The sequence below is a fragment of the Lontra canadensis genome, unplaced genomic scaffold (assembly GCF_010015895.1).
Source record: "Lontra canadensis isolate GAN:19392208 unplaced genomic scaffold, GSC_riverotter_1.0 scaffold78, whole genome shotgun sequence".
Taxonomy (NCBI): Eukaryota; Metazoa; Chordata; class Mammalia; order Carnivora; family Mustelidae; genus Lontra; species Lontra canadensis.
The window spans coordinates 5,418,496-5,440,787 of record NW_022631072.1 but is presented as its reverse complement, the minus strand read 5'-3'; the positions used below and the strand labels follow the sequence as shown (position 1 = coordinate 5,440,787).

The following is a 22,292-nucleotide window of genomic DNA, read 5'->3' as shown; positions in this document are numbered from 1 at the left end:
GGATCCCCCTTTATTAAACCTCCGGACACCACATCCAACAGCAACAGGCCAAACAAACCCCAGAATTCCATGGGTTTCCTATTTTGACCCAGCAAAAGGTAAAACATTCTAAAATAAAAGGTCCACAGGCTTTCACCAAGTGGCTTCGCTGAGCAGACAAGGAAATGCAGGACACAGAACAAGGGCAGTGCTTAATCCTGAAACAGCAGAGACCTGGACTTTCCATTCCCAAAAAGAAAACCCAGAATATGTTTCCATTGCCTGCTGATGCGATCCCAACCCAGTCAACTTTCTGGGTACTAAACTCCTACTTCCAGATGCCTACTGGAGATTTCCATCTGAGTTCCATGAGCCCTTCAGATTCCTACTTCGGACTGAATTCTGTCCTTCCCCTCCCTCTTAAAGCAGCCGCTGCTCTTCCTCCTTCTGCACTCCCCTTCCCAGAGAAATGATACTATCATCTACCATCAGCCTCGGTAGGAAAAGACATCCTGACCCTCAGTTCCTAAATTCAATCGGTTACACTGCCTCCTGAACAGCTCTGGATCTATTCTCCGTTCTTCACGGCACTGCCCCTGACCTGATCGATGCCTAACCAACCCGCTGACATTAATTTCTCTATCTCCAACTCTTCGGGGGATGGCTCTTCCCCTGGAGAAGGCACCACTACTGCTCACGCGGAGGACCCTCGGGCATCTCCGCGCACAGCCGTCCTAGCTCACACCTCGCGAAGCCGCTGGAGCGGCCTGGTCCTCCGGCTCGCCGACCCGTACCTTGGCAGGGTTGGTCAAGACCTCCTTCATGTACTCGGCTACAGTGATGGGACCAGTTGCCTTGATTTTGTATATAAGGTGCCGCAGCATTGGTGTCACCTGGTTTTCCGCCGGCTCTCTCCCGGAGCTGAAGTATTTCCCCCTCCAGAGACAGGGAAGAACTACGAAAAACAAGTAAACGGGACCACGAAAACATCTTAGTATTTGCAAGTGCAAGCAGCCTGAGCGCTTTCGAAACTGCAGCGCGGACTCAAGCTCGCCCGAAGCACGGAAAGCCGACTCCCGGCCCGACCGCCGCACGCCCTACGAGGCGCCGGCAAGCACGCGCAGCGCCCACGGCCACACAGGAGCTCTCGGTCTGAGGCTGGACTCGGCTGTCGCTCGGAGCGCCTCAAGCGGCCCCCAATTGAGGGAGGCGCCTCAGGCGCTTCCCCCCACAAGCGGAGCTCCGGCGTGGCGAACGCTTACCCGCGCGAGCAGCCGCACACAGCGGCCCCAGGCCGCCGCTCCTAGCAAGAAGGCTCATGCCGCACCTCGCACGACGCTGCCCGGGGGCGGGGCGGGGTGGTGAAGCCATTTCCGGGGGAGGACACGCCCCTGCCAGAAGTACGTCACCCTGCCAGGCGGAAGGAGACTGTGGGCCGTCTGCGCGTGCTTTGCTGATAATGGCGGCCTCCAAGAAACCCTTGGAGTTCCACGCCAAGCGGCCCTGGCGGGGAGAGGAGGCGGTAGAAGATCCGGACGAGGACAGCGAGGAGGATCAGGATGAAGCCGAGAATGGGTTCTCTCTGGAGGAAGTATTACGGCTCGGAGGCACCAAGGTAATGGCCTCGGACTCGCGGACAAGGGGACAGATGCGCGAGGGGTGGTTTCACTAGTGGCCCCGCAACCCCTGAGCCGGAGCGTGGGAGAGCGTCCTGCACCCAGATCGCAGCTTCGAAGTGTGCGCTCTGCGCTTCTCGCTCTTCTTTCCCACTGCTTTTTACAAGGGAAGGGTCCTTTGGAATTGAACGTTTTTATGGTGTGGCCTTTGTTAGGACCCTCTCATTTCACTGATTTATAACTGGCACTCCATCAGGTCGGCGAAGACTGACCTTTCGGGGTCCTGACGTAGTGGCATCAGTGTTCCGAACTCCAGTGTTGTTGTATTCTTAACTTCTGTTCTCACGCAGTACACGCACATGTTTACGCTCTAGAAGCCCTCTGCTCTCGTGGAATTTACGTTCTACGTAAGGGAAATAATCAGTAATCAAACTTTTGAATATTGTGTATCAGATGCTGAGCGGTGCCACGGAGAAGAAAACAAGATAATCAGTGTGAAGGGCGTAAGAGTTTTTAAATGAGGTTATCGGGGAAATCATCATCGAGATGTCTAGGAAGAAAACTAGGAAAGAAAGGAGTGAGCGAGCCATCTGTGAGCAACAAAAATGTCAATGTAGCTGAGACAGAATGAGGTAAGGGTAGAGTAATAAATGAAGTCAGAGGTAAAATATAGGCCTTCCTCTGAGTTTGATGCAAAACCTTAGACGATCTGGAGCAAGTACGTGATGGAATTTAGCTTACTTTTTTAGCACGTGTTTTGAGACTGGGTGGGGAGAGCGGTAGGGGCAAGAGAAATGCAATTTACAGGGGCAGATTCACAGTTTGCCCTGTACTTGTGTTGTGTTTACTTTTTGAAAGGCGATATTTCACATACTAAATAAAGTTCTTTTAAAAAAAAGTTCTTTCACTTTTGATGAAAAGTCTTCTTTCCCACTTTATCTCTAGCCATGCAATTACTAGCCAAAGCAAGTTTTTTTGTCTTTTATATCTTCCAAACAAAATACACGTATGTTATTTTTTACACAAAAGGTACTATACTGTCTAATATTTTGTGTATATTTCTTTTGCTGTTTTACAGATTCTTCTATAACATTATATAAAGTTATGTCATTGGTTTTATGCCTGCATAAATCATTGTTTTAATCTAGCCAGCCATTTGTTGTAGATGTTTAGGTTGTCAGTCTTTTGCTATTTTAATGCTGCAGTAAATGACCTTGAAAATAGATCTTTTCCCATATTTGTGAACATCTATATAATCTAAATTGATAGAAATGGAACTGCTGGATCAAAGGATGTGTGTCTTGTATTTTGATTTGAAGGTAACAAGCTGCCCTCCATAGAGGTGCTAGTTTACATTTCCATCAGCCACGTAGGAAAGTGCTTCTTCCTCCCACCGTCTCCCCAACACCACCTGTCAGTTTTATCTTTTTTATCTGACAGATTAGAAAATGGATGCATCATGGTCTTAAATTGGATTTTTCTTAATGTCCGTGAAGTTGAGTATCTTTTCACATTTTTAAAAAATCACTTTTCCCTTATGAACCTTTTGTTTATATACTTTGCAGATCTTTCAGTTATCACTTCTTAACTGATGTGTAGGAACTTTCACATTAAATAGTAAGCCCAATTACTCTGATGTCAACTGACATCAGAGACAACTGCCAGTATTTTTTTTCCAATTTATTATTTGTCTTTTGCCTTTTGTATGTTTTTTCGTCTGAGAAATGACAGTTTTACCCATCTTTACCTTTAAGGGCCTGCATTTTATGTCATTAGGAAAGGTTTTCTTTACTCTGAAATTATTTTAATTATGGTGGGCATTCTCCTATTACAGCTTTTTTTTCACATGTGAATCTTTGACTTATCGAGAATTTACGTGGTGTTGGGTGGGAGCCCAGGCAATGTCATGGTAACTGAATTTAATTGATTTTAAAGATGCAGATTTTGTGGTGCCTGGGTGGCTCCAGGTCATGATCTCAGGTTCCTGAGATAGAGCCCGGCATCCTCATCTGCATCCTCATCCAGGGCTCTCTGCTCAGCAGGGGGCCTGCTTCCCCTCTCTCTCTGCCTCTCTGCCTACTTGTGATCTCTCTCTGTCAAAGTCTTTTAAAAAAATAATAAAGATACAGATATTTCAAATTAACTTTTGAAGTTTTTCTAAACTTTGGATTTATAATTTATTTTTTAACTTTCTTATGTTTTAATGCAGCAAGATTACCTTATGCTGGCTACTTTGGATGAAAATGAGGAAGTGGTGGATGGAGGCAGAAAAGGAGCAATCGATGACCTTCAGCAAGGTGAACTGAAAGCATTTATCCAAAATCTTAGTTTGGCCAAGTATGCAAAAGCTTTCTTAGTTGAAGAAGATGAACCAGCTAAAAAAGAAAATGCCAGCCAAAAAGAAGCAAGAGTATCTAAAGTAGATAATAAAAAGCAAAATGCAGCACAAAGTGAAAGGACATCACTTGATAAGGTGAAAAATAAGAAGAAGCCAGAACAACATTGTGATGAGAACACCAGTGTCACCCCAAAAGTTAAGAAAGATAAACAACAGGATATCTTTGAATTTTTTGAGAGACAGACATTGTTACTCAAACCTGGAGGCAAATGGTATGATCTAGAGTACAGCAATGAATATTCTTTGGAACCCCAGCCTCAGGATATTGTGTCTAAGTACAAAACCTTGGCTCAGAAACTGTATGAGCATGAAATCAACTTATTCAAAAATAAGACAAATAACCAGAAGGGAGCTTCTTCTACCTGGATGAAAACAATTGTGTCATCAGGGACACTAGGGGACAGGATGGCAGCCATGATTCTTCTTATTCAGGATGATGCTATTCACACACTCCAATTTGTAGAAACTCTTGTGAACCTTGTGAAAAAGAAGGGTAGCAAACAGCAGTGCCTCATGGCTTTGGATACTTTCAAAGAATTACTCGTTACAGACCTTTTGCCAGACAGCCGGAAGCTACGGATTTTCAGCCAACATCCCTTCAACAAACTAGAACAGTTGGCCAGTGGCAACAGGGACTCAAGAGATAGAAGACTAATATTATGGTATTTTGAACACCAGCTGAAACACCTGGTGGCCGAATTCGTGCAGGTCTTAGAAACTTTAAGTCATGATTCATTAGTAGCCACTAAAACTCGAGCTCTTATTGTAGCTCATGAGCTTCTTTGTAATAAACCTGAAGAAGAAAAGGCTCTTCTTGTGCAGGTGGTGAATAAACTGGGAGATCCTCAGAACAGAATAGCCACGAAAGCCTCTCATCTGTTGGAGACCTTGCTCTGTAAGCATCCCAATATGAAAGGAGTTGTATGTGGCGAAGTAGAAAGGCTGCTCTTTCGCTCAAATATCAGCTCCAAAGCGCAGTATTACGCAGTTTGCTTTTTAAATCAAATGGTCCTTTCCCATGAAGAAAGTGAATTAGCTAATAAGTTAATTACTCTTTATTTTTGTTTTTTTCGGACTTGTATCAAGAAAAAAAATATTGAATCAAAAATGCTTAGTGCCCTTTTAACAGGAGTAAATAGAGCATATCCTTATGCCCAGACTGGTGATGACAAAGTGAGGGAGCAGGTCGACACACTCTTTAAAGTGCTGCATGTTGTGAATTTTAATACCAGCGTACAAGCTTTAATGTTGCTTTTCCAAGTAATGAATTCTCAGCAGACGATATCAGATCGATACTATGCAGCATTATATAGGTAAGTACATACCACTTCAATAGGTGACTGTGAGGAATAACATGATTTAATAATAATGTGATTTAATACACAACACCTATTGTGCCCCTCTGTGGGGCAAGAAATTTAGAAAACTGGATTTTAGGCCCCCCTCGGCAACTTGCTAATCACCAACCTTGAGTAAGTCATTAATCTTTGTTTTCCTGTTGGAAAACTATGTTACATGTTTTACATACATGATTTTTTGTTTAAAGATTTTATTTATTTATTTATTTATTTATTTGACAGAGATCACAGGTAGGCAGAGAGAGGGGGAAGCAGGCTTCTTGCTGAGCAGAGAGCCCGATGTGGGGCTCAATCCCAGGACCCTGGGATCGTGACCTGAGCCGAAGGCAGAGGCTTTAACCCACTGAGCCATCCAGGTGCCCTAGCATACATACATTATTTTATTTTTTGTTTTGAGAACTTGTTAAAATACAGAAAAATACCCTCCCCCAAAAAAGCATCTGTATCCTGCCACCTAATATTTCAACTTCAACATTCTGCTGTATGTTTTAAATCTTACAAATACTAAAAAATGAGAACTGTAGATATAATTGAAATTTCCTTCACTCTCTTCCCCCTCACTCACATCCTCAGTCCTATATTTCTTCCCCCCCGAACTTCACACAGCCATTTAGTAATGCATTCAGCAACAGTTTTTTTGGGTGCCATCTATATGCTGGACACTTCCAGGTATCTGCATATAGCACTGAACAAAATTCCCACACCTAGAGGTGCTTACATTCATTTTGAGGAAAACAGATGGCAAACAAGAAAATCTCTTAGGGTTAGAGTTGCATTTTTGGAGTTTTTTAAATTACTGGGATTAAGATTTTGTTCACTAAATTTTGTAGTTGTCCTGACACATACTTATTGAGGGGTGATATTTTGAACATCACTTTGGAACTATTTAAGGATGCCAATAAGCTATATATTCCCTTCTTATTCATTTTAATAATTTTACATAACATATCTTATGACAAATATAATGTACTGATATCTTGAACTTAAGCCACGGTGCCTGGATTTGAGTCCTAGCCATTAGTTTGCTTTGTAACTTTAGACAAATTATTTAATCCTCTTTAAGATGGTAAACATGATTAATCCCATTTTACTGTGGTCGGTTTGTCTATAAAATGAAGGGGAGTGCACCTATCCTGTAGGGTTATTGTTACAATTACAAAACCTCCCAAGGTTCCATAGCTAAAAAATGACAAAACTGGGACTTATTACTGAGTTCATGTGTATGTGTATGCAGGTGTTGGCTCCTGCTGTTATTAATATTACTCAGATGAATAGCTTAAGTTTATTCCTGTTAACACTTCTCTAATCTGTGAGGTACAGTAATTTGTACAAAATCAGACAGACATGACAAGGCCAAGGTAGGCAGCAAATCCAGGTCTGCGGGCTTTGGGAGTTCATGTCTCATGGTGCTGATTGCACTGATACACCAAAAAGAAAATTTTCATAAGAGTCCTTTCCATAACTCTTTTAAGAGTATAGTTTTCTTAAGTAGTGGCTATTTTAGCTTGGAAAGCGTTCCAGAGCTGAAAATTTAGAGGTTTGGGGGATCTTAGAGTTTTGGGGTTTTGTTGTTGGTTTTGTTTTGTTTTTTATATATAACTTTTGATGGTCATAAGAACTTTTTGGGCGATGTTTGGAATCCGTGTTTAACACAACAGTCTATCTGAGGAGTACATGCTTAAGTTCTTTAAATTATTGCATGCCAAGAACTCTCACAGATGGATTTCCTCAAATGACATCTAAGCCTCCTTATAGTATTTCTTTTGGTTTTATTAAGAATCATTTAAACAAAATTTCTATAATATTATTTAAAAGATAAAGGAAACATGATTTGGTTTACAAAAATATGATTTATCAAAAATTTCAAGAATGTGTTCTCTGTCAAATCGTGGGGACACACCTATCTAAATTCTCAAATGTTTTAAAAATGAGTTGCAAAATGGATGAAAATGTTGAAAATTTTAAATGTGAAGACAGAAAATTGAATATCAAATATTGAATAATATAGGATGATATGTCAATATCACCAGAGTTATGGAACTAACAAATGGAGGAGAGTGGGTCTGCAGGGCCATATGGGAATGCTTCACTGGGTTACATATTTCTGTTTCTAGTATTAATGGGAAAATGTTAATAGAAGTACTTAGAATAAGAAGTAGTATTGCACATGAATTTTGTGTTAATTTTGGATTGTGTTAATTTTGGATATCCTAATGTCTAGAGGGCAAAAGCAGTAGGAGATCTCTAGGATGGAACGACTAGGAAAAGGGGAAATGTCTAAAAATATGTTCAATTCTCTACATGTGTGTTCATTAGAATTATGTGGAAGCCTCTGGTCCCGTCCACTACTTTCATAGGTCAGTTTTCATTATTTCGTTTTGGATTAGCCTTTCATATGAGGTTCTAGGTCTGTATAAAAATTATGCTGGAGAATGGAAAACCCCTGAAAAAGAAAAGAAACCACCAAAAAACGTCTTTCTTCTGTGATATTCCCACTCTCCCCCAAGATCATCATTCTGTCTGTTTTGGTCATTGACTTCCATTTTACATCTTAGGTCTGTTGATCTAATAATAAACAGGAAGATTATCCCTAAGATGAGGTTAGCAGTTGCCTCTACTACTGGTTGTAGAGATATTTTATGAATAAACATTTGATCTTGTTTTTGTTTTACAGGAAGATGTTGGATCCAGGATTGATGATGTGTTCTAAACAAGCCATGTTTCTTAATCTTGTCTACAAATCTCTGAAAGCTGACATCGTATTGCGCAGGGTGAAGGCTTTTGTGAAGAGGTTACTTCAAGTTACTTGTGAACAGATGCCACCATTTATATGTGGAGCTTTATACCTTGTGTCTGAGATCCTTAAAGCAAAACCAGGTTTAAGAAGTCAGCTAGACGATCATCCGGTATATCTTACAACTGCTTTTTAAATCGAGTGGGTTCTGAAATATATTGGTATTTTTCTTCTTTGCTTCAATGACAGTAACTTAGTTACTTCTCTGGAGCATGAACATGTGTGTGTCCTGGAGTTGGACAGACCTGAATTTTAGTCCCAGGTGTACAGTTTTACTAGGTGGGCATGTTGCTTGACCCCTTTACTTATAGTAGACTGTACTACACTATAATTGTATGAGGTAGTTACAGTTACAGAGCCAGTGAATATCTTAAACCTGTTTCCTCAGTTGTGAAATGGACATAGTAGCACCTGCTTCATTGGTTTATTTATATAATACATCAGAAATTTGAGGGCTGAATGTTTTCATGTAAAAAAGTGCCAAAGTCTTGGGGAATTGTGGCTCAAAACTCAATTCTCTTAATTTAGAAAAAAGAAAATGGTGTGTCATAAATTTGATTGATAGAATTTTCATGTTTCACCATTATAGCAACAAGTGGGTCTTCAAAACTGCCTCATATAACTGAATACAGACTTCCAGTTGATTAATGCAGATTTATTAAACCATTGTTTTAGGAGTCTGATGAAGAGAATTTTATTGACATAGAAGATGATGAAGACACAGAAAAATTCACCGATGCTGATAAAGAAACAGATCCAGTAAAAAAAGCTGAGACAGAAGGAACTGTGTCAGACGGTGCTATGGAAACAAAAAAATCAGAGTCTGCTTCTTGGGTGCACTTTGATAATTTGAAAGGTGAGTTTCTTAAATCTTTCAGTTGTTCTTTTGAACTTTTAAACAGGAATTAGATTCTCCTTTGGTCTTTGATTTTTAAGATTTAGGGTTTTTTAGTAATCTGTACCTAGTGTGGGGCTTGAACTCACAAGCTGAACATCAAAATTTATATGCTCTACTGATGGCCTCCAGCCAGGGCCTCCCCTTTGATCTTAATAGAAATTAACATTATACCATTTTAGAAGTCCTCCATATTCTTTTTTTTTAAGTAGAGCTTTTATAACCAGATGTATTCAGGCACTTAGAAGTAAATTTTTAATATAGTGAATTACTTGTCTACTTATTAACACGTTACATGTTTTAAAGTAATTTTAATCTTAGAAATTAAAGCAGATACCTTTTGGAAATGCAGCCTCTTCATTTGAGCTGTAAAGGAAAGCACACTAAACCTTGGGGATCAAGAAATGTGCCAGATCCATTTCTTCAAACTTACTGTGGAACTCTTGGTCAACTTACTTCATCTCCCCAAACTTCAGTTTGCCTGTGAAGTATAAAAGAGAAGTATGGTAGCATCCAGGAAAAATCCATCAATTTCCCTAAAGACTAAACTGAGAATAGTCCTTTAGAAGGATGATGAACATGTGCATTGTGAAGTAGACAGTTTGTTGTAATGTGTTCTGAAAATTCTTCAGAGATAACATAAAACTTGTTCCAAGTGAGAATTATTCCTGGACATAATTTAATAATAAATATTCAGTGCATTTAAAGTTCTAAAATAATTTAGACCTATTTAATCTTCAGGCTCGTTGCCATTTTAACCCTTATAACCTAATTGACCAAGATTTGGGCACCTTCTGTTACCTGGTTTATTCAGTAGCAAATACTATCCTCGGTACCATATCTAATTCTTGTTGGGGCTTGGAATGTTTAGGTAGGATGCCTGGCTAAGAATGTTCAAAATTATAATTCTGTTATATATTTATATCTATATATGTATATATATAATGTTATAGTTATTGGTTACAACGTTAATGGTGGTGGTTTTAGTGAACTCTTGGGCTGGGAATAAAATATTTAAGAAATGGTATTTTTTCTTTGTTCTCAGGTGGCAAACAGTTAAGCACATACGATCCATTTAGTAGAAACCCTTTGTTCTGTGGAGCTGAAAATACAAGTCTTTGGGAACTCAAAAAGGTAATGATTTAAAGGTATTTTGAAATGATGATTTTTCATGAAATGAAAAAATGATTTAAAAATTAAAGGTAATTTTAAATTGTCTTTTAATTCATTAGCACTTTGTATTTGTCCTTATGGATTTAACACCTTGAAGTTTCCATTTTTGCTTGTAAATATGATCAATACAGTTTAGTTATTTAGACATAAGTTAAGTGGCAGAAGGAAGCAATTTGAAGAATGTCACCCAGCTATAATGCTTTATAACCCATACTTCTGTAGCATTTGATAAACATTAAATTTACTCATTTATACATATTCACACGTAGCAAACCTTAAATAATGTGGATGCAAAGTAAGAATGTTATACATGGCTATAAATAAATTTTGCTTTATGCATTAGATCTCCCCGAGAAGTTTTGTGATGATAGAATTATTTGCAAATAAAATTACTTTTTAAATGCATTAGAGGAACTCATATTTCCAATAAACTTTCTGTGTTATCTTTGGAAAAGCAAGTAAGTGTCTTACCACTCAGACTCCCATGGGTCTTTGATACCTTTTCAATGAGTCTGCAGGGTCACAGCTACTTTCATTGTGATATCAAGGCACATTATTTGCCTTTGTCACTCTGTTGACAGCGGAACTGATGATACTCAAGAAATGATAGCTAAGGGGCGCCTGGGTGGCTCAGTGGGTTAAAGCCTCTGCCTTCCGCTCAGGTCATGATCCCGGGATCCTGGGATCAAACCCCGCATCGGGCTCTCTGCTCCGTGGGGAGCCTGCTTCCTCCTCTCTCTCTGCCTGCCTCTCTGCCTACTTGTGATCTCTGTCTGTCAAGTAAATAAAAATCTTTAAAAAAAATTAAAAATTTTAAAAATTTTAAAAAAAAAAGAAGTGAAAGCTAAAACTGCTAGTGTCGTAGTGCAGATAAGGACAGTAGCCATTATATTCTTCACTGCCATGTACCTTCAGGGAAAAACCAGTATCTTATAAGAATTAATTAGTAATTATCTTGACTCTAGAGTACATGGCTTTTTCATAGTCTTTGTGCATATCCAGCAAAAATCCATAACGTACTTCTGCTGTATACCTAAGTATGAGGTTGTCTTGTGTCTTGGGAAAAGTACCTGTGTAGTTGGTTGTAAACTCAGCTGCTTTTTTCATAAAAGACTGGTTGACAGATAGACTGGTTGTTCAGATTTAGGTATTTGGGAGACATTTTCTTGAAAGTGAATGAACTGAATCTTTAATTTGATGCAAAACAGCTAACAGTATTTGTTGTCAATGATAAAATTCAAGCTTTTAAGCAAAGTCAGCATTTCGAGATCTTATAACCACTACCTTGAATTTGACACTTTCTCAATATATAAAAACGTATTTTTTTTTTTTAAGATTGTATTTATTTATTTGACAGAGAGCTAGAGAACACAAGTAGGGGAGCAGCAGGCAGAGGGAGAGGAAGAATCAGGCTTTCCGCCAAGCAGGGAGCCCAATGCGGGGCTGGATCCCAAGACCCTGGGATCATGACCTGAGCCAAAGGTAGCCCCTTACCTACTGAGCCACCCAGGTGCCCTATAAAAACTTTTCCGATAAAATCAGTGGTGATACTAACAGTGTGACTTTGTGATAATGCGACCAGCATGCGGAAGAACTGCATATCTTACTGAATCAGTATTTTCCAAATGCCTAAATGCACAGTATTACAAAGTCATGGTAAAAAGATGTATTCATAGTAGACCGATTAATTTGAGTAGCAGGTACCAAAAGCTGATTGATGTGGTTTCAGATTCCATATTGCAACTAATCTTCAGTTTGAGTGTAGTATCAAAGAAGAAATTTCACAGTTATGTGAAAGGTTATCCGTTAACCCTCCTATTCCCAACAATATATCTGTTTGAGCAAGATTGTCTTTTTATACTTCCAACTAAAAAGTAACAGGGAATACAGAAGCATGTATGAGAATGCATTGTCTTCTGTTAAGCCAGACATGAAATAGATTTACAAAACTGAAATTATCCTACTCTTTTCCTAATGCTTATATGTTCTGAAAAAATATTTTTCATAAAACATTTGTGTTAATATATTATAGGCTCATTGTTATTTTAAAATTGACTGTAAATAATTGTTTCAAAATTTCCTATTGTGGGTGCCTGGCTGGCTCAGTTAGAAGAGCATGGGACTCTTGCCCAGGGGGTTATGAGTTTAAGCCCCACAGTGGGTATAGAGATTACTTAGATAAATAAAAACTGAAGAGAAAGTTTTTGTTGTAATTTCTAATAAGTAAATATCAATAGATATATCCCACTTAAACTTTGGAAGCTCTTAAAGTCTTGATTTTTTTTTTTTAAGATTTTATTTATTTATTTGACAGAGACACAGTAAGAAAAGGAACACAAGCAGGGGGAATGGGAGAGGGAGAAGCAGGCCTCCTGCTGAGCAGGGACCCCCCCCCCCCGCCCCCACCCAATGTGGGGCTCAATCCCAGAACCCTGGGATCATGACCTGAGCTGATGGCAGATGTTTAATGACTGAGCCACCCAGGCACCCCAAGTTCCTTAACTTTTAAAAGTATAAAGCATTCCTGAGACCAAAATTTTGAGAATCACTCTTCTTTAATGTATTGGCTTAAGTTTTAATTCTTTGTATTTACAACTATAGTAAGAGTTGATTTTCCTCTGTTTTTTAGCTATCTGAGCATTTTCATCCCTCTGTGGCCCTTTTTGCAAAGACTATCCTTCAGGTAAGTCTAATATTCTAAAGTCAAGAAATAAGAAAAAAATAATCTAGTTTTAGATAATTAGTAGTTGGTCATACAGTGTTTTCTATCCACCACATAGAATCATAAACATTCTCTGCTGGTGGAAAGGACCAATGACTTTTTTAATACAGTAGGGCAGGTAATTCTTCCCACTGTGTGGTGAATGGAAATGCAGGCTATTAGAAAATGGCAACAGTTATTTATTACATTCTGGCTTTTCTCCTGAAGGAAGACTGCCCTCCCTTTTCCCATTTGCTGTGTTGGCCACGTCAGTGTTTGGTTCCTGGTTAATAGATGACTTACAGTATTGCTTACCTATTCATAAAATCAACAGTGTATCATAAAATATGTATGTATATGTATGATTGTGTTTAATTCTTCAAGTAAGAGGGATGAGATGGATATTTGAAGGGTCATTTATGGCATATTTGTGCCTTTGATGCATTGTAGATGTTTTTCCTTTTTTTTTCTTACTGGATGCATATATATAATTTGAGTTAAGTTCTTAGTCCTCCTCCCCTCTCCACCTTTCAGGGAAATTATATTCAGTATTCAGGGGACCCACTGCAGGACTTCACATTAATGAGATTCTTAGATCGGTTTGTATACCGAAATCCAAAGCCACATAAAGGCAAAGGTATGCTTCTATTTAATTATTTGGTTTTCACTGTTGATATTTAATAAATGAGCATAAAACCAGGTTTTATATTACACTGTCTTAATTTTTACATTTCAGAAAACACAGATAGTGTTGTGATGCAGCCCAAAAGAAAACATTTTATGAAGGATATTCGTAGTCTTGCTGGTAAGTATAAAGCCTCGACAGTTGAAGCTGACAAGACTAGTACAACTCAATAACAAATTGTATTATTCTTTGCTCCATATTACCAGATAAACCTAAGTACCAGAGATATTACCCATCTTTTATACCCAAAAATATGTATGTATTCTTAAGTTTACTATGTCTGACTGGGCCTTTTATTTTTTTTAACTTTATTACAGAACATTTCAAACATCCGGGGTGCCTGGGTGGCTCATTGGGTTAGGCCTCTGCCTTCAGCTTGGGTCATGGTCTTGGGGCCCTGGGATCGAGCTCCACATCGGGCTCTGCTCAGCGGGGAGCCTGCTTCCCCCTCTCTTTGCCTGCCTCTCTGCCTACTTGTGATCTCTCTCTCTTTGTCAAATAAATAAATAAAGTCTTAAAAAAAAGAAAATTTCAAACATCCAAAGTAAATACAGAAGGAGTATATTGAACTCCCTGTAACTATCACCCAGCTTCACCATTTAGCAACATTTTGCAATTTTTATACCATTTGTAGCTTTTAGTGACTCCCCCCATATATCTCATATATATAAAAAACTATCTTTTTCTTTTCTTTTCTTTTCTTTTTTTTTTGGAGAGAGGGAGAGTTGTAAGCAGGGGGAGGGGCGGAGAGAAGGAGAGAGATCTCAAGCAGATTCCCTGCTGAGCACTGAGCCTGACAGAGGGCTTGATCCCACAATCCTGAGATCACAGTCTGAGCTGAGGCTCAACCAACTGCATGCTCAACCAGCTGAGCCACCCAGGTAGCCCTACAGTTAAAGATCATCTTAAGCTGTCTCTTAAGGGTTCAGTAGAAAGCCCACACACAACTAGTTTTTTTATATAATAAATCACAGCTCCTTTTCATTCAGAGACTAGAATTAATTGGGGCTTTATTAATCATTTACTTTCCAACTGATTTATTTCACAGAGATCCAGAGATGGAATGGACTTAGCCAAAGTTTAAATAGTGTTAGAATTTAGAAGCCAAATCCAGTTTTAATCAAGATGAGTTAGAAATTTTCATTGTGAAGAGAGAAAATATTCTTGCAGTTCCATGTTCTTGTTCCCTGACTTTCATCAGTATTAAGTAAAATTGTGGATAATTCTGTTTACTTTTACTTCCTGTTCCAGAACGGCAGATGTTACTGTCTTTCTTTCTCTGAGACAATAAGTTTAAAGTGATTATTAAGAGAACTCTTTAATTTTATTTCTCTTAAAACTGGGGTCCTGGATGTGGTTGGAGGACAACGAAAACCACGTTCATTCACTGTGATGCACTGATGGCTAGTATGTCATTGTAGCCAACAAACAGTTTCAAATGTTGGGTCTTCTGCACTTAGACTTTTCCAGAGACTGTCCTTTGCACTAGAAGATCCCTTCTGTCCCCTTTCCTTAAATTTTGAGACTTTATAATTGGAGGTATGCTATATGTAGTCTTATGAGCTTGGATAACATAAAAAGGATTACTTTAATAAAAATTTTTTCTTAATCTGTTTTTCTAGTGAATAGTAAGGAGTTCCTTGCAAAAGAAGAAAGCCAAATACCAGTGGATGAACTGTTTTTCTACAGGTAATATACTCAATGAAGTTTCACCTGGGCAACTATTAAAATTTTTAGGAGAAAAAATTAAATTTTTCGATTCCATAAAATGGCTTCAGTAGTATAGGTCAATCTTGAAAAGATCTAAAGGTATGTCATTTAGGGCACCTGGGTGGCTTGCTCAGTTGTTTAAGGGGCTACCTTCGACTTAGGTCATAATCTTAAGGGTCCTGGGATTGAGCCCCACATCAGGCTCCCTACTCAGTAGGGAGGCTGCTTCTCCTCCCTTTGCCCCTCCACCCCACCCCCCAGCTTGTGCTTGCTTGCTCTCTTAAATAAATAAAGTCTTTTTAAAAATAGTGTGTCAGCCTTTTTTTTTTGCAAAAGAAATTTATAAATCATTCAGCTTGCTAATCCTAAGATATCTAACTGGAATTTAAACAAGTAAACTTGTGGGTGTTTTTAATAATGTAGCTTAAATTTTATGACTCTTGACTTCATAAAACCTAATCTTTAATTTCTTATTTTTTTAATATAGTAATTATCTTACAGGCTTTAAATCTGTTATCAGTCTAACATTATGATAAGCAACTCATGAATAATTTGTCCAAAATACGACTCTAAGCAGAATTAGCAAAATTCACTGTGCTATTACATAGAGAACTCCTAAACTTACTAGTATTCTTACTGTTGTCTGTTTGGTTAATTCTGTTTATTTGCTTTTTTAAAAATATTTTGTGTGAAGAATTTTGAGAATATGATCCCATCTGCAGAATGCTAAGTTTCACTCTACCCCAGTATTAGAATGGGTCTGATAAAATATTGTGATGTTATCTAGAGCCGCATTTTTGCCTTATTTCTAACACTTAGGTCATTCGTGTTGACACTAAAACAACCTGTCATTTAATTTAATTAAATGTAAATTGTCATTCAATTAAGATGAAGTGTTTTTATGCACTAAATCCTAAATCTTTGAAATTTATTATACTTCACATTCAGAAGTAGCTATTTTAATTCAAAACTTTTGTTTATAATAAAAATTTTAGTTATGTCCAACTGAATTAACAGTTCTTACACTTGTCTGTGTCACTGGTCATAGGTGCTTTGATTATACCAAATGGGCCATTTAATACAATTATTATAAGGGAGCCTGGGTGGCTTAGTCTGACTCTTGGTTTCTGCTTGAGTCATGATCTCTGAGTTGTGAGATTGAGCCCTGTGTCAGGTTTCATGCTCAGCAGGGAGTCCGCGGGAGATTCTCTCTCCCTCTCCCCTCCACCTCATGCACATGCACAACGCTATCTGTCTAAATCTTAAAAATAAGATACATAACATGCATGTTTTTTCAGGTATTATAAAAAAGTTGCTGTTGTTAAAGAGAAACAAAAACGGAATGCAGATGAAGAAAGTATAGAAGATGTGGATGATGATGAGTTTGAAAAAATGATTGGTAATTTGTTTTTAATTTTAACTTTAATCTGTAAAATAATCTTTCTACTTACAGAACCATGGAATGTTAGTGGGAAGGGTATCTTAGTTTTAAAAAATCATTTAGCTAATAATACCATGCAAATGATAATGAAGAACTAAAAAATATTTCAGTGGCATATGGTAGTTCACCCACACTTGCTCCAGAAAGATTTAGGATTGTGTGTGGACAGTTCACGGGAAAAATAAATTTCTATTTATGTGGCGTATATTCATTCTTAAGGCCTAATCTCTTATAGAAGAGAAACCATTTTTACTGTTCCTAATTTCCTTGCACTATTGGTGTCAGTAGTATGCTCTTTTATCTGTTTTATCTGTGTGATCCACAGAGCTATAAAATTTTAATCTCAATTTAGGCTGAAACAAAAAACCGGAAATTAGAAAAACTTACATTGAGTTTTTTTGCACATTGTATCTACTAAAAATAAGCACTTAAAAGAATTGCAGCTGCTAAATATCATTTTGATATTTACCCTCTTTCCTTAAAAGAGTTGTAGAAAGAAGCCAAAATTAACTGGAATCCATTTTGGTCTGGGAATTTAATTGAAGTCCGTAAAAAATAATAATAATAATTAAGGTCAGTATATTCACAGGCTTATGTAGATTAATAAAACACACAAGCAGTAGCAGGTTTATAAAACATCATTTTGGTGTTTACGCATCATAAATAGCAGAATGACTGTGTTAATTGGTTCATATAGAAGACTTGTCAACTTTGTTATTCCTTGCTGTTACCTGACAGTTTATATATTGTTCTCTGACAGACACGTTTGAAGATGATAATTGTTTCACCTCCGGAAAGGATGACCTTGATTTTGCCGGGTAAAATATTTTTCTTAAGTCTTATTTTTTAAAAAACTATTTTCTTAGCTTTTCCTAAATTGTTTTCCTCAGGACAGTAGAATACAGGACTCTGTGATCTGTAGGAGAAATTTATTGAAATAAGCTTGGGAAATGGAGGTAGTATTTTCATTGTAGACTTTAATAATGCATAGAGGTTCTAGGCTGTATAACTTTAATAGCCTAGTACCCTGCTAATCACCAAAAACACATTAGAAAACAATGTTCTCTGCTACATGTTGTTTTTCTTCAGCAACATGAAAAAGAAAAGAAAAGGTGCTAAGGAAGACCCAGAAGATGAAGATTCAGAAGGCAGTGATGATGAGCTTGACAACTTGGATGATGATGAAGTTTCTTTAGGAAGTATGAATGAAGAATTCACTGAAATTGATGAAGATGGAGGAACATTCATGGATGTGTTGGATGATGAAAGTGAGGGCATTCCAAGTAAGCATTTTTTTTCCCCAAGTAAACATTTTTAAAATACAAAGCAAAAAAGTATATTTTCCTTTTTTCCTAAGTATAAGCTAGTTTTTCTGTTGAAGCATTTTTTTAAACATTACTTTATATTCAAATTAATAATCAGGTTGGCTAGAAATTTAAATAGGATCTTTTCCCCCTCTTATTTGGAATTGAATAGAGGTTGAGTTTTGAGCTTTTATTTTAATTAATAGGCTTTCCGCACAATACCTGTTGAGCTGTTAAGTTACCCTTTTTTTAATGTTAGAAAGTAGTTATTTCTCAAAGTTAATCACAATATTCATCATTTATCTTTGCCTTATAGCAGTTCTTTTGTTTTTAAATTGCTTAATAGTGTTTTTATTTTTGTTTTGTTTTTGTTTGGGGGCGCAATAGAACTTGATGATGAAGTCAGCTCTAAAACCAGGACAAAGAGAGGCAAGAGAAAAGGGGCAAATGATTTTGACTTTGCTGGATCATTTCAAGGTAAGAAAACGTCTCTTTTAAACCTAAGTAGTGCCTCTGAGAAAGTTACTACTCATTATCATTTTGGGAAATTTTCTAAATTGGTTAGTATGATTTTGTTTTTGCTTTTATGATGGGTAACATCAGTTTCCTCTGTTTTTAATATGTGAAAGTTGTTTCACACATGATACCTTCATATTTTTTCCTCATAACTTCCTTGCTCTCATTTAAATATCTCTAGATCATCTTTAAAGTATCATAACAGATTATGCCTTTTAATGTTAACACTTGTAAGATGCTAATAAAGGAAAAAGGTGCTATGTCAGGTGACAGTTTTAGCTTTTTGATAAAAATGTAGAAAGCGTTGTATTTCATTCCTGAAATCTGTGATAAATTCAGACTTGCTTTTTCTTCATGCTTTGAACGTCAGACACTTGAACTTGAAAAACTTATCAGCCCTTTGAAATACTAACAGTGGTAATCCTCTTAATTAGATGATTTACCTGATATATAAATTATAACATTATCTTTCAGATTTTGTCTTCCACTGAGTAATGTACGGTGACACTTTAATCGTAGCATATGCTTAAGTATAAGACCAAGTTTTCCCTAAAATCATCTCCAGAGAGAAATGTTGCCTTATTCTTAAGTCCTCCTGAGCCTGTCATATTAAAAGATGCTGTTTCAGTGACTTGATTTGACTAAAAAAGCACTATTTCAGAAGACAATAGCCTAAAAGATGTCAGATCTCAGCTGACAGTAGTTTCAGATGCAGATTAAAGGATACCTGACAGAATTGGTTAAAACAAAAGGAGGCCACGGAATTTCAAATACTGATAAATTGGGGGCGGTAAGAGTGTTCACCCTACATTTGCAAATGTTGGATATCATTATGAATAAACAAACCTTAAGGCAACTTTAAGAAGGCAGTAACTGTGCTTACTAGTTGATATTAACAGTTATATGCCTGTATGATGAATGAAAACAAACAAAAAACCTTTCTGGGTGCTATAAAAATGGGAGTTTTAACTCAAGAGAAAATATTCCATAATAGCATCATATGCAGTTCCTTAATAATATAATATACACAGAAATTTAAATGAAAGGCTCTAGAAACTGTTTATCAAAAGTGGCTTGATACCCATGCAAAGACTTTACATGAATGTTTGTAGCAGCACTATTAATAGCCAAAAAGTGGGAACAATCCCAGTGTCTATTCACTGATGAATAGATAATGGAATATCATTCAGCAAAAAAATGGAATGAGGTACTGACTGTAGTATGGATGAGCTTCAGAAATGTTACGCTAAGTGAAAGAAGCCAGATACAAAAGACAAAGCCTTCTTGGGGAGAGGGCGTGTGACTGCAGATGGGCACAACGGATCTTTTGGAGTTGATGGAAATGTTGTAAAATTGCAATGTGATGATAGTTGAACAACTATAAGTTTACTAAAACATACTGAATTACACATGTGAAAACAGCTGAGTTTTATGATGAATTTTACTCCCTACTAAAGTTGTTTTTAAAAAATGGCCCTAGTAGATGCAAAAAATTTGAATAATATTATTTCAAGAAAAGTGAAAATGGATAAAAGCAGTATTCTTAGTAAATGTATTTTTAGATAATGTGATTTTTAAATGTGTCAATTAAAATTTAATAAATATTAAAAATAGGTGTTTTAGTTTATTTTGAAAGTTTATACGTTCAGAATTACAGGTTAAGTGGTTTTTCCTTTCGTAGAACCACTTTGAGAAGTGTAGACAAAATTTCATTTATAACATAAAAAACATACCCTCCATCAGTTTCTTCACAGTTAGACCAAAGAATAAAACCTCTGACTTAATTAGATCTTACAGTTTGCCTTAAGTATTCCAAAATTCAACCATGATCAACTTTGTAATTAGTCTTGGCTGATACTGTGAAAAAGGGTAAACCTGGAGCAGTGTTTCCAAATCTGAAAGGCAGGCAGGAAGACACTATTGTCATCTCAACCATTTTATTAGGATACTAACTCTTAAATACATTATATTTGTCTTTAAATACCAGCTACTTAATGGTGCTAGAAGATCACTGTAATTCTGTACTTTTTTTTAAAAGATTTTATTTATTTATTTGACAGAGATCACAAGTAGGCAGAGAAGCAAGCAGAGAGAGGAGGAAACAGGCTCCCTGCTGAGCAGAGAGCCCGATGTGGGGCTCAATCCCAGGACCCTGGGATCATGACCCGAGCCCAAGGCAGAGGCTCTAACCCACTGAGCCACCCAGGCGCCCCTGTAATTCTGTATTTTAACCCAAAGGCAACCTTTTTATAACAGAACCATGTTAAAAGATTGTTGAATCACTGTTGTACACCTGAAACTAATGTAACACTGTGTGTCAACTATATTTCGATTTTTTTTTAAATGTGTATTTTTCAAAATCATTGGATTTACAGTCCAATAATCTAGGCTTACACTTTTTTTTTAGGACCAAGAAAAAAAAAGAAAGGAAATTTCAATGACCCCAACCTATTTGTATCTGCTGAGGAGGTAAGACTAATATACTGCTTTAAGAAGTTAGCTATTCCATATTGTTTTGAGTTTTCTAATAAATGTATCTCTATTTAAGTTTGGCCACCTACTGGATGAAAATATGGGATCCAAGTTTGATAACATTGGCATGAATGCCATGGCCAACAAAGATAATGCAAGTAAGTAACTAGAATAATTGATTGATTGATGGGGGGGTAGCTGCACAGAGGGAGAGAGAATCTCCAACAGACTCCCGGCTGAGCCCAGAGCCAGGTGCAGGCCTCCATCCCACAACCTTGAGGTCAGGATCTGAGCTGAAATCGAGTCAGACACTTAACCGCCTGAGCCACCCAGGTGCCCCAAGTAACTTGAGTTTTTTTATGGAGGTTTTTAAATGGACTTAACTCAGAACTTCTGAAGATGTATTTTTTGGAGGATCGTTTTAGGAAGGATGAATAAAATGGTTCCTTATGACCTGGAAGGAATGGCTTTTTCATTTGTCTGGGGAGCATATAGGATTAAAAAGCATTTAGACTACAGCAATAAAGACTGTAATTACTTTAAACAGTTACTTTAGTTTTTTTTATCTAGGCAGGTTGTTTTTATATAATAGGAATTTGCTAAGTAACTTTGTAAGTACTTTATAGACATTTTTATTCTGATATTGATAAGTTACTGGCTTCTGTTCTTTTGCCAAAGAAAGTGTTCAGGGGAAATAAAATCTTTAGAGCATTTTGTTCCTTTCTTCTCCTAGTCTTTTATTTGTTAAACAGTAATCTTTAACAATAAATGCCAAAGGAAAGCAACAAACAAAAGCAGGGATTTGCATAATAGATGGGAATGACTGTGAGCCATGGCAGACCAGAAGTTTCTGTTTTCTTCTGTGGGGCCAGGAGTCCACAATGTGGTGTGCTCATCTTTCTTTTCCCCCACAAAGGTCACAAACAGCTTAGATGGGAGGCTGAACGCGATGACTGGCTACACAACAGAGATGTGAAAAGTATCATCAAGAAAAAGAAAAATTTCAAAAAGAAGAGGCCGAAAACCACTCAAAAAATTAAAAAGCAAAGAAAATGAGTTTTCTAATTATAAATTAAATTGTACTTACTCCTAATTTTTGCTATTCAACCATTTTTCTTGATCTTGCTCTCTGACTCCGTACATTCCAGACTGTTCAATGGATTTGTAATAAACTATAAATAAATACAGCTGTCATTTATAAAATCATGTAAAGGTGTTAAAATTAAACTATATTGAGAGAAATCAAACCA

General features: G+C 37.3%; 3 protein-coding genes across 10 annotated transcripts in view; 1 reads left to right on the top strand and 2 right to left on the bottom strand.

Moving 5' to 3' along the window:
• Positions 1-1,923, bottom strand: part of NDUFAF7 (NADH:ubiquinone oxidoreductase complex assembly factor 7) — a 26,995-nt gene extending 25,072 nt beyond the window's left edge. For 2 of the 3 annotated variants that reach the window (XR_004385502.1, XM_032881909.1), the window contains exons 1-2: positions 1,242-1,339; positions 774-934 (exon numbers count right to left, since the gene is read on the bottom strand). Coding sequence is in view for 1 of the 3 variants with exons in the window: in XM_032881909.1 (XP_032737800.1) it covers positions 774-934; positions 1,242-1,299 (219 nt within the window). In the remaining 2 variants the exon portion in view is untranslated. Of the gene's footprint in view, positions 1-773; positions 935-1,241; positions 1,340-1,867 lie in introns of those variants that run through there. The other variant, XR_004385503.1, reaches the window with a different exon arrangement.
• CEBPZ (CCAAT enhancer binding protein zeta) lies at positions 1,403-22,292 on the top strand. Its single transcript, XM_032881907.1, has 16 exons — positions 1,403-1,594; positions 3,805-5,306; positions 8,026-8,257; positions 8,821-9,001; positions 10,086-10,174; positions 12,843-12,896; positions 13,449-13,551; positions 13,651-13,719; positions 15,222-15,288; positions 16,608-16,708; positions 17,511-17,568; positions 17,840-18,033; positions 18,442-18,531; positions 20,978-21,039; positions 21,119-21,200; positions 21,959-22,292. Exons 1-16 carry the CDS (start codon positions 1,439-1,441, stop codon positions 22,096-22,098), a joined length of 3,180 nt encoding a protein of 1,059 aa, XP_032737798.1. The 5' UTR covers positions 1,403-1,438; the 3' UTR covers positions 22,099-22,292.
• CEBPZOS (CEBPZ opposite strand) overlaps positions 1,910-22,292 on the bottom strand; it is a 54,499-nt gene continuing 34,116 nt past the window's right edge. For 2 of the 6 annotated variants that reach the window (XM_032881913.1, XM_032881912.1), the window contains exons 4-6: positions 9,497-9,521; positions 9,378-9,406; positions 1,910-1,998 (exon numbers count right to left, since the gene is read on the bottom strand). In XM_032881913.1, the coding sequence (XP_032737804.1) occupies positions 1,925-1,998; positions 9,378-9,406; positions 9,497-9,521 (128 nt within the window). In that variant the 3' untranslated portion in view covers positions 1,910-1,924. Of the gene's footprint in view, positions 1,999-8,785; positions 9,522-21,762; positions 22,000-22,129; positions 22,215-22,292 lie in introns of those variants that run through there. The other 4 variants (XM_032881917.1, XM_032881914.1, XM_032881916.1 and 1 more) reach the window with 3 other exon arrangements.

What these genes read in the sequence shown, in the direction of transcription:
- CEBPZ (XM_032881907.1), top strand. Translation starts at nt 1,439, where the DNA reads ATGGCGGCCTCCAAGAAACCCTTGGAGTTCCACGCCAAGCGGCCCTGG. An exon ending in GATGACCTTGATTTTGCCGG is followed by an intron (nt 17,569 to 17,839) that starts GTAAAATATTTT and finishes GTTTTTCTTCAG; the next exon opens with CAACATGAAAAAGAAAAGAA. An exon ending in CTTTGCTGGATCATTTCAAG is followed by an intron (nt 18,532 to 20,977) that starts GTAAGAAAACGT and finishes CTTTTTTTTTAG; the next exon opens with GACCAAGAAAAAAAAAGAAA.